This window comes from Pantherophis guttatus, chromosome 2 (genome assembly GCF_059756535.1).
Source record: "Pantherophis guttatus breed Tessera chromosome 2, ASM5975653v1, whole genome shotgun sequence".
NCBI classification, from domain to species: Eukaryota; Metazoa; Chordata; class Lepidosauria; order Squamata; family Colubridae; genus Pantherophis; species Pantherophis guttatus.
The window spans coordinates 222,471,778-222,487,923 of record NC_142064.1 but is presented as its reverse complement, the minus strand read 5'-3'; the positions used below and the strand labels follow the sequence as shown (position 1 = coordinate 222,487,923).

Below are 16,146 nucleotides of genomic sequence, written 5' to 3'. Positions count from 1 at the left end.
GAACATATGAACAAACTTGGTGAAAGAAACAAGAAGTCTAAAGCAATAATATCTCCTTCTTGTATTTATCTTAATAGTCATGTTGAAAGTACTATCATGACAACTTACTAATCTAGTAAAAAGCATCTCACTACCTTTTTAGTACTTGGGAGTAATAAAGTCTCTGTGTGTGCATGTGTGTGTTGTGTGTGTGTGCATGTTTGTGCATGCATTGTGCATGTGTGTAACTATGTGAGCACAGAGATACAACATAGCAGAATTGCATTTTTTTTTTTGGTCAGAATGCATCTGTCAAATGTCCAAAATGTAAATTGATTGAAACTTATTCTCAGATCTTGGAAAACTTTGGCTGGAGAAAGTATCATTTGTAAATCCATATTGACACAGGAAGCTTAGCAAAGACTTATCACTTTTGTTGCATGGTTATTGAACATTTAATCTCTACTTTGCTGGGTTTTGAAGCCAAAGGTTCTCATTTACACAGAAATATATACATACAGTATACAAATGGGTTTACTCAGGTATAGTAATGTCTTAAATGCCTAGGCAATGTTGCCTGCACTTTCTCTTTTTAAAATGATTGTACATGGTACAGTACTTGTGACTTTGCATCCATCTCCACATCCTCAAATCCAGGGTTGTTTTCTCCAGATTTTTTAGCAGTTTTCTGTTACCAAAAACAAGAGGAAAACATATATGACAATGGTCACAGAACTCTTTCTTTCATATGACATTTTAAGAAACATAGAATTAATTTTGGATCAAGGAAGAAAATGACAAAAGTTATGACAACAGTATGCTGGTGCCATGCCATGCTATGTCATGGTAGTTTATTGCACAAGCCATAGTTAAAACAAATCAGAGTTCAGTACAGTATGTGAACAAATAATGATATGATACCCAAAGCTGAATAAAGACTTTGTTTTTCTGCACATAAACTGTTAATGTGGAACTGATAGGGATATTGATTTTGGCTAAACCTGACTCTTAGGATTTTTGTTCTGTTTTGCGTCAATAAAACAGAGAGTTGTACTCCTGCAGTGCTCTGAGCATAAGAGTTTTCAATATCATGTATGAAAATATAATGATACAACAGTACAAGCCTGACAGACAGACAGACAGACAGACATCTTGATCCATGTCTATTTGTAAATAATGAGGATACTTTTTTATGGTATGGTAAGAATAAAATCCATAGATATTTCCAAAATCACTATGTAAGAAATGCACTATTTTTAGTATGGGAAAAAGTAAAAGCTAAAATATATATGATAAAAAAGTATGTGTGTGTGTGTAAGGTAAAGGTAAAGGTAAAGGTTCCCCTCACACATATGTGCTAGTTGTTCCCGACTCTAGAGGGCAGTGCTCATCTCCGTTTCAAAGCCAAAGAGCCAGCGCTGTCTGCAGACATCTCTGTGGTCATGTGGCCGACATGACTAAATGCTGAAGGCGCACAGAACGCTATTACCTTCCCACCAAAGGTGGTCCCTATTTTTCTACTTGCATTTTTTACATGCTTTTGAACTGCTAGGTTGGCAGAAGCTGGGACAAGTAACGGGAGCTCACTCCATTACGCGGCGCTAGGGATTTGAACCGCCGAACTGGCGACCTGTCTTAGCCACTGAGCCACCGCATCCCTACATATATATGTATAGAGATAGATAGATAGATAGATAGATAGATAGATAGATAGATAGATAGATAGATATAAATAGAGAGACAGAGAGATAGAGAGGATGCAATATACGAAATATCTGAAGGGCTCCAGGTTAGTGAAGGCTACTTTGAACTCCTTCTTCCTTTTTTGATTATCTATAGATAAACCAGATACAGGTATCTTTGTGGAAAATATACTGCTTGGAATTTAGAAGAAGAAAATAAAAACTAGTCAGAAAATGTACCTTGGCTTCTTTTTTGTCTTTCTTTTGCTTCCTTTTCAGAGCTTTCATCTTCTTTTCAATGAGATGACACACATCAATGCCACACTATAAAAGAGACAAGTTCTTACATCTCCAGAAGTAATGGACAGCTGCCAGTTTTCTGGTGTGTGATGGGCTGTGGTCAAAAAGTCAAGATGGTAGACACAGTGGTGAGATTGAAGCTCTGCCTGTTTTTGATATGCCTTGCACATGTGATGCATATCAAAACCAGGCAGAGCTTTGATTGTATTGTTATGTTTCCCATCTTGACTTTTTTAAAAATCATATCCTGCAGGTATTCTTGGAAGACACCAAGATCCATTTTACTCATTTTCACTTCACCAAGCTTCTTAAAAGAAGCTTTGGATGGTGGGCTAAACACACTGAGAAGGCCCTATTCAAGGTATACGTTGATATTTAGGTGCTGGTGATGACCTATAAAACCCTACATGGCTTAGGCCCAGGATACTTGTCGGACCATCTGCAGCCAGCAACGGCTTCCCATCGCCCGGTGTGTTCTCACAGGGAGGGCCTTCTCCGGGTGCCGTTGGCTAGAAAATGTCGACTGGCGGCCCCCAGGGGTAGAGCTTTCTCTGTGGGCGTGCCCACTCTTTGGAATCAACTCCCCCTGGGGCTTTGGTTGGCTCCTGACCTTCGCACCTTCCTCCACGAATTAAAAACATGGCTGTTCACATCGCCCAGCCTGGACTGAGGTTTTTTTTTATTATTTTAATAGGTTTTAATATATGTTTAAACTATATATTTATACATTTATGTATTTTATGTATGCATACTTATGTATTTTATGTCTTTTATTGACTTTGTTTTTACTTGTTGTGAGCCGCCCTGAGTCCTATGGAGATAGGGTGGCATATAAATTATATTAAATAAATAAAATAAATAAATTTGAAATAATCTGATGGATTGATATCTGGTAAGAAAAGTTTCATTAAAATAAAAAAGAGTTGTTTTGCATTTTCCCTCACACTTCAGTTTATTGGGCCACTAACTTCAATGGGTAAAATGGTGGAAAAAATATTGTCATAAAGTACCAAAAGACAGTGAGTGGGTAAGGGGTGCCTGAATGTGGATTTCGATAAGAAATGAAAGTTGACCCTTGCCCTGCTTTTAATGTTGCTGATTAATTCAGAGCTTTTCGTCATTTCATAACAGTTTTATATTCGGAATAAAAATGCACGAAGTGAAGCATTTGATCCTGTTGGTTTCAGATCAGTGAATCAAATGTACCACAAGGGCACTCCCACGTGAGAGTCAAAAGAGCATCTGTCTCTGGATTTCTTCTCAGTAGAATACAACCCAAAGTTATTTTACAGGTCATAGATTGCCATGAATGAGCAACCAAGCAAATACAAGCGCAAAGTCTTAAGTTTTCTCACCTTTTTTTTAAGGGCCTCTGCATACAGTTCAGCATTAGCAAAATAGATAGTAGCAGAGGAGTGGAAAATTTTCACACCTGGTATTTCCTTAGCCTGTGGGGGGGAAATGTTGGGAAAAGAGAATTACTATGGGGCTAATAGTAATAATTCAATGACCAGAATAGGTAGAGCTCGACCAGGAACTCCATCCGTTTATTTTCAAAGAAAAATCAGGAACATTAGGTTATGTATAAAATAGGATCTAAAATGGCGGGAGTCTGCGCCAATCCAGACATGATGGTTCCGGTCCTGATATGTATATATCACACAATAAGAAAGGAAAGACCGGCAGGAGACCAATCTCCACAAAAGAAGCAGAAATGTTGGGTAAGAAGATTGCTCTTGATGTAAGCACCACAGCAGTGTTACTGACCATTCTCTGTTGTTTTGCTGGGCAATAATTTCTCAGAGATCACAGGTAGGCAGTGTCAGCTGTGTCATTTAAACCCAAAATAATAACTATAGTTCTTGGCTAGAGGAGGTTTCCTAGTGGACTAACAAGCATAATATGGATTTTGCCCCTGCAGGGATTGGGGCCTAATTGGATCTGCATTTGTGGAACAGCTTGCCCACTCCGATTTGCAATACTTCTTCCCTGGTGGGTTTTCATAGGACTGTAAAAACTTGACTATTCAATAAGACCTTCAGGAAATATTATTTAGCCCTGCCCTGGTTGTTATTTATTATAATAATGTTGCAATAAGATAAGCAGGGATTAGCTCCAGAGGAACAATCAAGCAGAAAACAATATCCAAATCAAGGAACTACCAAGGAGAAAATCACATTCACACCAAAACTGGCAGGGCAAGCCACTGTATATAAATACAGGCGGGCCCTGAAAACCTATTTATTTCAACAAGCTGGGCTGGCCTGAGTTAAATTTTAAATTGATTTTAAATTGGGTTATCTTAATTTCGGCCAAAATATTTAATTATTTTAATACTGTTCTTAAATTTTGTATGCTTTGTTTTTATCTTGGCTGTGCACCACCCTGAGTCCTATTTGGAGAAGGGCGGTATAGAAATTTAATTAATAAAATAATAATAATAAATAAATAGGGAGTAAACCCCACAGTCACTAGCACTGATGATGTTATTTACTTAGGTAATGAAATGTTTGCAAGCAAACAACCCAGCTCAGAGAGCACCAAGTACTCCACAATATTATGTGCTGTGTTGCCTGATTTTAAAAAAATTCTCTTTAATGCATTGCAGAGCCAGTCTGGAAAGAGTGGCATAGAAAGTTTAGTAGTAAATAAATAAATATCTTTTTTTCTATACAGTTCCCAACAACTATCCCCTTTAATCATTTTCATGATATACTTACTTTATGATACTCAGCAATGTCTTTGTAAATTCCTGTGGTGGACACTTGCCCCAAAATGGAATAATAAGGCCTTAGGAAAGGGATAAAAGAGAAAAAGAATTAGCAAAGGGTTTGACCTGCTCTTATAATAGATCATTTATGACATCTGTATCTGGAATTCCTCATGGAAAAAGAAGCTGCTTGCTTTATATAGTTATATGTTAAAGTTTCTTTACCGGATTTTATATTGTTTATATAAGTAATTTTAGATAAATCTTCTTGTAGGTGAACATGCCAGCCAAGTATGATGACTCTTTTGAATGTTACCCATGATACTGATCGATTGTAATTATGAAAAAAGATGTAACACAGCCCTTTGAGTATTTATACTCTGATTATGCAAAAAGAATGGCTTACGCCTTAAATCTGTTCAGCTAGCGCAGTTTAGATTAAACATATAGACTAAGCATATAGCTACTGGTAAATAGCTAAATCCAAATACTTTCGTTCCGTATACACATATAAGTTGCTTTTCTTGGTTCATAATAATAAGTGTTTTGATTTAATTATATATACCGTATGTACTGCAATTAGGAGTTCCTAGTGCGATGGAGTCTGTCTTCTGCTAGATATTGCTGAACTTCATCCCATGGTGTGTGTGTGTGTGGGAGGGCGCATACTGCATCCCTTTCGCCTTTCAGCTCCAATCCAGGAGCCCTCAAGCAGTTGTATACACACACACACACACACACACACACACACACATACACACACACACACAGAGTGTGAAATCTTCCGCCGGTCATCACTGGTTCACTGCCCGCTCATGCGCAGTGCATGTCAGATGCGTGCTGCATGTGTGTATGCACAGTGCTTGTCAGCCGTACGCTGCGCGCATATGCACAGTGCTCACCAAATGTATGCTTTGTGTGGAAAAAGGGGCCGTTTGAAGGTAAGTAGAATAGCGAAGGGGAGGGAACAGCTGTACCGTGTGATTTAGATTCGCTAGAAAGCAGGATTTCCTGCTTTCTAGTGAATTTAAATCACGCAGCACAGTTGATCGTCGGAAATACCAGTTTGGACCAACTGGTAGCTTTTTTTTACTACTGGTTTGCTGAACCGGTAGATTTTATCACTACCGGTTTGTCCGAACTGATGCAAACCGGTAGGATTTCACCACTCTGTGTGTGTATATATTGCCTTACTTAGCCCAGTTCTGCCTCTCAGTTTCTTAATATTATCTTATCTTTGAACAAATCAACCTGAATCTTTTGAAATGGGGCAGAATATAAATGCCTTATACTGCTGTACTATAAAAGTCTAACAGAAAGCAATTCCCAAAGCTATTTCTCCCATCCTCTCACTAGCTAGAGTAATACTCACATCTGAGTCCGGAAGATGACAGTGAAGAGTGAAAATGTCACAGCTGCTGCCAGTCCCAAGTCGAGATTCAAGAGTACCGTAGCGACAAAAGTTACAAGCCAGATAAGCTGAAGATATGAGAGTGAGAGAATAACAACAGTACTGAAGGCATCACTGGAATTGCCATTCAATTTTAGAAGAGGGAAACATTTCAGTAGTTATTATTTTTGAGTTATGTTAGCAAATGTGAATTGGTGCAGAATGGTATCCCATTGCAGCTGGCCAGAGGTCTTGCCTAAACTTGTTGTCCCAAAGGTGCTTTTTCAAGAGGCAACTGGACTTTCTGGAAAGTCCAATTGCCTCTTGAAAAAGCACCTTTGGGACAACCATGACCTGGATGACTGAGAATCTCCATAGACAACTAACCTTGTTGAGTCATCTAAAAAATTGAAAACAATTGGTTTTATATCAGGTAGGCTATTGATGGTGCAGAGATGCTTTTTAATAACCCTGTAGGACATTGTTATTGTTCTATTATATCTTAGCTATGGAATTCATAAATATGAGAAAAAAACACTGTATTACAAAACCTACAGCATTAAAGAATAACATGGAGGTACATCTACATCAGTAAAGATTTTAAAACGGCATGAAGAATCCTGGAATCTTCTCTGTTGGAGGCAATAGAACAATGATGTGAAACATTCAGTGTAGTAGGTGCTTTGAAAATACAAATTACTTTGCAGGGAGATTACTGCGACATTCTCTTCATGGGTTTTTCCCCCTGTTGGATGCTACAATTGGTAGAAATTGGTTTCTACCAATTTCTACCAATTGGTCCAGCCGTTGAGCACCAATACTGCAGCGACCACATGGCTACTGATTTACTCCCAGAACCCATGCAGAGTGCTTGTTATTAATGTTAAAGCTCTTCCCAGCTTGATTCTGGGTGTTTGTAGGACAATCTCAACTTGATTTCACCTGCTTTGTGTTGAAAATACCATGTGACCATATGTGTGTGGTGGGAACTTGAAAAAAACACTTGTGTTGGACTATCTTAATTGTACTTCCCATCTTTTTTTTTAAAAAAAATGTTTCATTGTAATTTCTTTATTTGAATGTTGTGAGCTGCCCAGAATTATTGAGATTTGGGTAGCATATAAATGTAATTCTCCTCCTCCTCCTCCTCCTCCTCCTCCTCCTCCTCCTCCTCCTCCTCCTCCTCCTTCATCTCACCTCCCAAAGTATGAAATACATCCAGTCTCCTCGCCTTTGGGAATCTATGTGTAACAGCCTCAATCTATGGAAGTAGATTATCTATAATTTATGCATTAAATAATGTAATTACTATGTTCAGATTTCTTTGTCCAAGGTCTGCATGATCATTATGGGTAAGTGGCCTCCCAAACTATATGATAAAATTGTATGTGCCACAATGCATTTCTTGCTGCGCTCTAGAAACAGTGGGATTTCTCTTAAATATAGTGCAAGATACTATCACTTGTAGGGTGATAGTGATGTTGTAATGTTGGGTGATGGTGGTGAAGGGTTAGAAATAAGTTTTTTGTTTGCTATTTTATTTCTTTATCTACTTGTTTTTATAATATTGTTGAAAATTAGCACAGTTTTATTGGAATTCCCCCCCCCAGGTGTCTCTTACACAATACTGTTATTCTTTTCTGTTTCTGAGTGTGAGAACTACATCATGCATTCCTAAATTAGCTCCTTGTAGAAAGCAGAATTTATGGCCATCCATTAGTCTCTTCCTGCCCTTGGATTCCTCTTGAAGTCTTGAAGACTTACCAGGTCGGTAAAATTAGATCTCCAAAGTGCAGGAATATCTTTGAACTGTTTGAACATGCCTTTCAAGTTGACGATAACAATGGCAGCTAAAACAGCCTAAAAGAAAATGGCAAAGATACTATTTTATAATATCTTGAGTAGGAAATTTTAATTCAAGTAATGGGTAAGAACCTTCGCATAAATATAAATCTTTTCTGGAGTAATACAATCCTCACAAAGTCATATTGATATTACCACTGTATTTGGAGAATGTTTTCTTCAATATCCACTGTATCCTCAATATCCACTGTACCTGATATTTATTTATTTTTAAAAAGAACAGTCTAATTTTGGAACATACTTTGGGTAGTTCGTGGAAAAGCTCTCCAATCTTCAGAATGGTTGCCAGGATGATGAGAGAGGAAATGACTGTAGCCATCTGCAAAGTAGAAAACAGGGAACAACTGACTACAAAGCAGGCTGCACAAAGCAACAAAATAACTCCAAATTTCACTTTCCTCCAGTTTCAGCTTGTTATCAAGTTTTAAAGACAGCAGATAGTAGCACTTGGCTGACTTTAGGCTCCAAAACTAAGCAGGGTCAGGCCTGGTTATTACATGGATGGGAGACCCCAGAAAGTTTTAGAACGGTGAAAAGAGAAAAAAGAAACCCAGGTAATGAATGATTGGTCAGTATGATACTGATACTGAGCAAAACTTTGGGACAGATTATTAGACAGTTTGTGAGCATTCAGAAGACACTGTCTTGCTTGGCAGTGCAGGTTTATCAAGAACAAGTCAGGCCCGTCCAATGTGATTTCCCTTTTTCACAGAGAGACCAGTTGAGGAGATTACAGTGTATTTTGATGTCAGCAAAGTATTTGAAACCCAGGAGATTCTAGTAAAGCAGGCTAGACTATGCTATTAGAGGAATATAGAGGTGACTGAAAAATTGTAGTTAATAAACATATGTTAATGATTTTTTAAAATCAAACTAGATACACGAAAGTGTCAAGTAATGTACTGCACACTTCATTTTGGGCCCAGTGCCAATCCTTATATTTAAAAATGAGTTGTACAAAGAAATTTTTAAAAGATTGTAAAATTTGCAGAAGATGCAAAAATAGAGAGAATGACAAACCCTTTAGGTGATTATGTGGGCAATCCTTGACAAGCTAGGCAGAAAGATGATTATCAACATAGCCGATAACAAAGTGTTACATTCTGGTAGAAAATGTCTTGGGAATAAATATAGGATAGGAGTCCCACACTTGGCAGTGCTACATGAGAGATTATCTGAATTCATCACAACCTGAACATAAATAGTGTGATGTAGCTGCAAACAGACATGCACAGACACACCAATATTACGCTGCATCAGTGAAAGGTGAAAATGTGGAAAAATCAATCATCTCTACTCTGTTTTGGGTAGATGGTAAACTAGAATAGTTTGGATGAAATATGGCCATCTCCACTGAGAAGGTTGCATCCAGTTCTGGGTACTGCATTTTAGGAGGTTTTTTGACAACTGAAGTGAGTCTAAAGGAGAGCAACCATGATGATCAGGGTCTCGGAAGGAACAACTTATGAGGAATGGTTGGAGGCAATGGGTGTGTTTAGCCTGGAGAAGAGAAGACTGCAAGAGGAGTTCAAGTATCAGAAGACTGTCGTATAGAATAAGGGTAGAATTGTTCAGAAATGTTTCTTAAAACAGGAGAAGAAAGAATAAGTTTAAAATGCAATTTAGTTGGACATCAGGGAAAACTCCTAACAGTAAGAGCTAACAGTGGAAGAGACTGACTTGAGAAGCAGTAGACTCTCTTTTGATAGGGATTTTAAAAGGATGAGATGGCCAACTTAGGAGGATGCTGAAATAATTGATTCCTGCACTGGGCAGGAGGTTGGACAAGATGATCTCAGAAAGTACTTTCTAAATCTCACAATTTATGATACTATAATTGGAAAGTAACAAGAAAAAAGGAAATAAATGGCAAAGTCTTTCCATATCATTATCAGAAAACTGCATATACTTATCCACAGTCAATGGATGTCTGTCTCAGTTCGAGACATATTTACTTTTACTGTTTACTTAGCCTTGAGCTCTATTTCCTGTCACTCCAGTTGTCTGAGCAGTCTGGAGATAGAGGGAGTCATAGTGCAAAAAGATCTGGAAACATTAGGTGTAGAAAATGCACACTTTTGTGGTCATGGTGGATACTGGGTTTTTTTTAAAGCAGGAAGCCAAACAGCCCTTAATAAGTTGTCTCATGCATTCAGAGAGAATAGTGATAAAACAAAGGTTTGAACTTCATGTTAATTCCAGTAGCATATTCAAAGCTACTTACTGTTTGTGAACAGATTCATGGCCCACTCAAACACTAAAAAAATACCCTAAATATATTTTTTATTACCAGTATATTTCATAATATAAATAAAATTATCTTCTAGGGATAGACAAGCCCACCCTCAGTCCACAGCAAGAGTAATTGATGTAATTTCTAAAACTAACCATACCACTGCATTCATCAGAGTGATCTCATCTATCCCAGCATGCCTTTAAATTAGTTCTCACTGAGTTCTCTGCAGGTCTGTCCTGCTATCCATCCATTTGATTGATTCCAACTTCAGCACAATTCCTTCCTCCTGTCAGAAAAAGGCCACAGGCTTATCTGGGATTTACCTGGCTGTGTCCTCCTGTGCTTTCTTGTACTAGGGAACGGGACATGGAGCAGCTGATGCTGTAGCAATGGAAAAAGCTACCAGTGATGTTACTGAGCCCCAAGGCTATCAGTTCCTGCAAGAGAGTTGAGAAGATCTCAATTTATATTTCTTTATTTGGAGAGGGGGAAAAAAAGTTTGGAAGAGGCTACATGCCCATCCCTTGACTAGTACAGTACAGATAGTTCTCGATTTAGGACTATTATGGAGCCTGCCCATTAAAGTCGTAAGTCATAACAGTCATAATATAACAGTCACCCATGTGACTAATCTGATTTTACAACCTTTTTTTGTGGCGGTTGTTAATTGAACTGCAGTCACAAAACAGTTCACTGCATGTGTTAAGCAAGCACCAGAATTGTTAAGTGAATCAATGATTTGTTACGGAGTGGTTTGGCTGAAAACCTGAAGGAAATGCCAGGTTTTGGCAAAACCATCATAAAAAGTGGTCATGTGAATGCAGGATGCTGCAGATAACCATAAATGCAGGCCAGTTGCTGAGCGCTTGACCTGCAGTCATGGTACTGGGGGGTGGGTGGGGTGGGAGCAGCCAATGGAATTTCAGAGCTGGGCTGTTAGTATTCTTGGGAGGGTCCTTCAAAACTTTGAACCATTACTAAGCAATGGTTGTAAATTGAGGACTACCTGCAACAGGAGTAGATAGATAGTGAACAAGGCAATCAAGAGAGAAAATAAAGTCAAGGCAAAGAGGAAAGGGGAAAAAAAGCCAGGAAGCCAAGATAAGGAAAACATAATAAATGTCTTACCTGGTTGCTGTCCACACTATAACCGTGCTTGAGTGCAAAGATTTTTCCAAGGGAGATGCAAAGGACATAGCTAACAATAGCAATGGCAAAAGCATTCCCTATCACCTGCCCAAAATAGCTTCCATTGGGGGCTTCGGGAGATCTCAATCTACAATAAGGAAACATAGATGCCACAAGGCAACACTGCTGTACAGGTAGCACAAGGCAAAAGAAGGGAGGAACAGGTGATTTCCCAGGGCTGGGGTGGGAAGAGAAGTATTAAGCAAACAGGAAGGGAACCTCCATTTTGTGCAGTCCAAATGAGACCTCTGTCAGTTTTGAAACCAATTAATCTGGCATATTATGGCTCTGAGACCAATGGATTTGGGGAAGCAGCAAGAACACTTACCCCTTGGGAATATCACCCACAACACTAATCCCAAATTTGTTGTTCAGGCTGGCACCATAGCAGATTGCCGTGGAGACAATAATCTGAAAAAAGAAGGCAGGTAGGGAAAATATTCTTTGGTAATTTAATGCTGCTGAGGAAGGGCACAGATGAAGGAATTTAATAGGTTGCAATCAGTGGTGGGTTGTCCCCAGTTTGGACCAGTTTGGAAGAACCGGTAGTGAAACTGGCGGGAGGCCCTGCCCACTGTCCCGGATGTCATCATCGGCGATCTGCGCATGTGCAGAAGCAAGCGTGCACGCGCGATCCTGTTGCAAACTGCTAGTAAAGGTAAGTAGAACCCACTCCTGGTTGCAATGTCTCTAATGTGATGGCCTCATTCTTATCTGTTGGGCCAGAATTTCCCAAATGCCAGCTAGCATGAAGATCTCTAAAGGCCATTAGATTGGGGAAGGTTGAGCTAGGCGTTCCTCAGATGCATAATAAGAGTGGAAGAGACTCAGTCATTGCAGCACTCTAACCCTTTTCTTTTTGGTCTCAGAAACGGGACTCTGAAAATCCTCTGAAAAAGCACCAATGGCTGCTGACAACAGAGGCATTACAGTGATCTCTCGGTTTGCAAAATCTGTCAGTTTTGCTTAGTTTTTCATTTCGTTTCATTTCGTTTTAATCTTAGGTTCTTTTTGAAAGAGTGTATAAATTGGTAAATTGTTGTCATGAACAGACCAAAATATCCTTTGGCAACTTAAATCTCATAGAGCTATTTTTAAAAGAGGAAATTACCTAAACTAAATGACATGAGCCGCGGTGGCGCAGTGGTTAGAGTACAGTACTGCAGGCTACTTCTGCTGACTGCCAGCTGCCTGCAATTTGGCAGATCGAATCTCACCAGGCTCACGGTTGACTCAGCCTTCCATCCTTCTGAGGTGGGTAGAATTAGATCCCAAATTGTTGGAGGCAATATGCTGACTCTGTAAACGGCTTAGAGAGGGCTGTAAACAGTGGTGGGATTCAGCCAGTTCGCACCACTTCAGGAGAACCGGTCGTTAACTTTGTGAGCAGTTTGGTGAGCTGGTTGTTGTTAGGGCAGAGAACCGGTTGTTAAATTATTTGAATCCCACAACTGGCTGTAAAGCACTGTAAAGCGGTATATAAGTCTAAGTGCTATTGCTATTATCAAAGCAATTAACCATCAATTTCTTATTTTTAGCAACAGGCAGTTTGACAAGATGGCAGGTTATCAAAATCCTTGGCCTTTTGATTAAATAAAATGTAGTTGAATGCTCAGAAATTGGGATCTAGATTTTAAGAACAAGCTCTCTAAACTCTTTGTTTCCTACTCTTTCAATTTCTCTTGCCTTTGTTTCTTTAAAAATAAAATCTTCATTTCAATGAAGAGAGTGTATTTCTTCCTAGGAAACAGAATAAAATTCTTATTCCTCTCTACCACAATGTAATATAAGGGATGAAGCTAATTCTAATTCCTTCCAAGAATTGCTTGGAAACAAATTCCTTCCTATGATTGATCTTTTTTTAAAAACCCAACTAAAAACTCATCCCACCCAAACATTATTCCCAAAGGGAATCTTGAAAAATGATCAGGAGGGTTTCTGGATCCCGGCATGGAAATTCATGCCTACAGCAGACATGTAGAAAGTGAGAACCAGGCCCACTTGTGTCTACTGAAAGCTTTGACTGAAAGATATAACATCATTTTTCAACTATACCTTTTATGTGGCAGTAGGGGAAAGTTATTAAACACGTGGCTAAGGAGTAAAATATTTCCATCTTCATTCCTCCACTATTGAAAATATGTCAATATATGCCGTTACTGAATATATGTCATGTTGCAGTTGTGAAATGGGTAGCTGTGTAAAGCACATTAGACATACTTTTGGGGCTGGTGGCAGCTAAACTATGGCGCATTTTCCTTATAAACAGCCCAACGTTCACCTTCCACTGAGTGTAATGCCAACAATTTTATTTCCGTGAAGTTTTCATCTTGTTTTACTAATTAGACCTTTGGAGGATATTTGGGAGGTATTAAGCTAGTTAGTTTTTTCTTGTAATGTTAACAGATTTAACAGATTATGTCAAGATTTCTGCACTGCTGGTTGTATTTTGTTCCATTGTCATTTTAGGGGAAAAAACAAGCAAACCAATGAACTTGGAACATCGCCCAACAAGTTACCGTGAGAAGTTCAATGGGGATAGGTGTTGGAAGCTTCTTATCAAATTTGTCATTGAGTAGCTTGATGAGCAAAAGGACAACCATGGAGATCAAGGCAGTGACCACAGTACCAGTGTGAGTGCCAGGTAATTTTGAGCAAATCTCCACAAAGGTCTGTGGGAAAATAGCAAGATAGAGGAAGTCATAATTTGGAGACACAAGAATACTGATGAAACTCAACTTCTGTGTGTCTACCTGTACTTACATAGATCAGTGACAATGGTCCAGATTTCTCTTCCAGGCTGATTCCAAAGACATACTTTAGCTGGGAAACCAGCACATGGACTGCAGCAGCTGTGGTATAGCCTCGCACCAAGGGCTCTGAAAGATAGGTGGCCACAAATCCAAACTGCAGCAGGCCAAGGGCAATCTAAAAACAGATCATTGGTGAAGTTACATCTGCCGAAACTGAAACTCTTCTGGGATTTTCTAGCGCATTTTTCTTAAGACATCATTAGCTCAGAAAGCCAATGACACAGAAAGCAGAACAAATGCTTAACTATTGCTAAGCAGGCAAGCAAAGTTTCAATAATTTGGAAGCCAGTGCGTTCCCTGGGATCAAGCTATTTTTTAATTCAGACTGTTTACTTAGCAGGAAGCATCTACCCACTACTCAGTCACCCACAATGGGCAATCGGCAGCTCTTAGAATTTACACTTATTAACTATTCAGGAGATGGCATTTTTCACTCTTCACAAGTCTCTGCATATGCACCATACATCTTGCCTGTTCATGCTTCCCTTTTCTTCCTGTGGATTCCCTCATCTCCTGTTAATTTCCTCTGCAAATAACTGCCTTCGAACATACCTGTGTCACTATCCACATTAACTGCAGCTACCTCCATCCTGCCTAATAACAGTAAGACCAACACTTTCAGCCTTAGTATCAAAGCAAATTCAATATTTCTTATTTTCAGGTTTTAGGTATTGATTCAGTTTACATAAACAGGTTTTTACTGCATGTTTATCTGCCTCTTACCTGGAATAGGCCCATTAAACAGGTGACTGCAGCTACCAGCTCTACCCGGGCTGCATCCCTCCGGATCTCATTGACAAATGTTTTATTGGTGCCAATGATCACTTCCAGATATTTTCCATTTGGTTCTAGTGACTCTGTCATACTTCCTAACATCACAGAAATTACAGCAAATGGACCTGTGGGAAAAAAAATCCAAGGTTTGAGTGAATCTTTTTATCTCTTCTTCTGATTCAAAAGATTTTGGAAAGGATGTCTATTTTCTTAGACCATGTTAATAGCAATAGCAACAGCAATAGCAATAGCACTTAGACTTATATACTGCTTTACAGGGCCCTACAGACCTTTCTAAGCAGTTTATAGAGTCAGCATATTGCCCCCAACAATTTGAGTCCTCATTTTACCCACCTTGGAAGGATGGAAGGCTGAGTCAACTTTGAGCCTGGTGAGATCTGAACTGCCAAATTGCAGGCAGCTGGCAGTCAACAGAAGTAGCCTGCAGTGCTGCACTCTAACCACTGCGCCACCATGGCTCATGGTAAATATAATATGATACAACAAGCTTATATCAATTGGGCAAATAAATAAATGTGTTGCAAAATGTGTTAATAGAGATGCACTATCCAGTATTATGTTTAAGTGCTGCCAAATTTAAAGTTCTTTGAAGCTCCTGCTCTCTCATTTTCCTTCTGTGCTATCATTGGTCTAAATCTCCCCTCCCTCACTTCTTCTTCCTGCTGTTGTGGCCCTCCTCACTTCCCCTCTACTGCTCTTCTGCTTGCAAAACTTTTTCTGCTTAACGTGAAGAAAGTACTGTGCCAGCCAATTGGAAAATGCAGCACATTTTAAAAATGGAGTCTAAAAAGGATATCTGTGCAGCTATGGCTTCCAATAGTCCAAATAAGTGCTTTCTTTGATAATCTTTCTGTAAGTCTTTTGGGGGCTTCCCAAACTAGTCCTACGGTTCATCGCTAGTGGTGCCATTGATGTTCTACCTCTAGTAAATGTGATCCCATCAGGCATCTAAAGTAGCATTCTCTGCTTACCAACAGAAATGTGTCTGGATGTCCCAAATAAGAAATACACCAGAACTGGATAGAAGGCTGAATACAAACCATGGACTGGAGGCAACCCTGCTAGGAGTGCATATGCCAAACCTTGGAAAAATAGAAGTGGAAGTTACCTCACATGTCATTAACACTTCATTTTTATTTCACTTATTCTAGTTCTATTCACCCATCAAGCACTTGTATAGGAAATGTTTA

At 39.2% G+C, this 16,146-nt stretch overlaps 1 protein-coding gene across 1 annotated transcript in view; it reads right to left on the bottom strand.

Annotated features, from left to right (window-relative positions):
• CELSR3 (cadherin EGF LAG seven-pass G-type receptor 3) overlaps positions 1-16,146 on the bottom strand; it is a 151,561-nt gene that overhangs the window by 5,971 nt on the left and 129,444 nt on the right. Inside the window, exons 36-48 of the mRNA XM_087885169.1 lie at positions 14,885-15,096; positions 14,112-14,276; positions 13,868-14,020; positions 11,677-11,759; positions 11,289-11,436; positions 10,484-10,597; positions 8,166-8,243; positions 7,826-7,921; positions 6,044-6,150; positions 4,682-4,751; positions 3,317-3,409; positions 1,902-1,985; positions 599-667 (exon numbers count right to left, since the gene is read on the bottom strand). Of these exons, the coding sequence (XP_087741295.1) occupies positions 599-667; positions 1,902-1,985; positions 3,317-3,409; positions 4,682-4,751; positions 6,044-6,150; positions 7,826-7,921; positions 8,166-8,243; positions 10,484-10,597; positions 11,289-11,436; positions 11,677-11,759; positions 13,868-14,020; positions 14,112-14,276; positions 14,885-15,096 (1,472 nt within the window). The remainder of the gene's footprint in view (positions 1-598; positions 668-1,901; positions 1,986-3,316; positions 3,410-4,681; positions 4,752-6,043; positions 6,151-7,825; positions 7,922-8,165; positions 8,244-10,483; positions 10,598-11,288; positions 11,437-11,676; positions 11,760-13,867; positions 14,021-14,111; positions 14,277-14,884; positions 15,097-16,146) is intronic.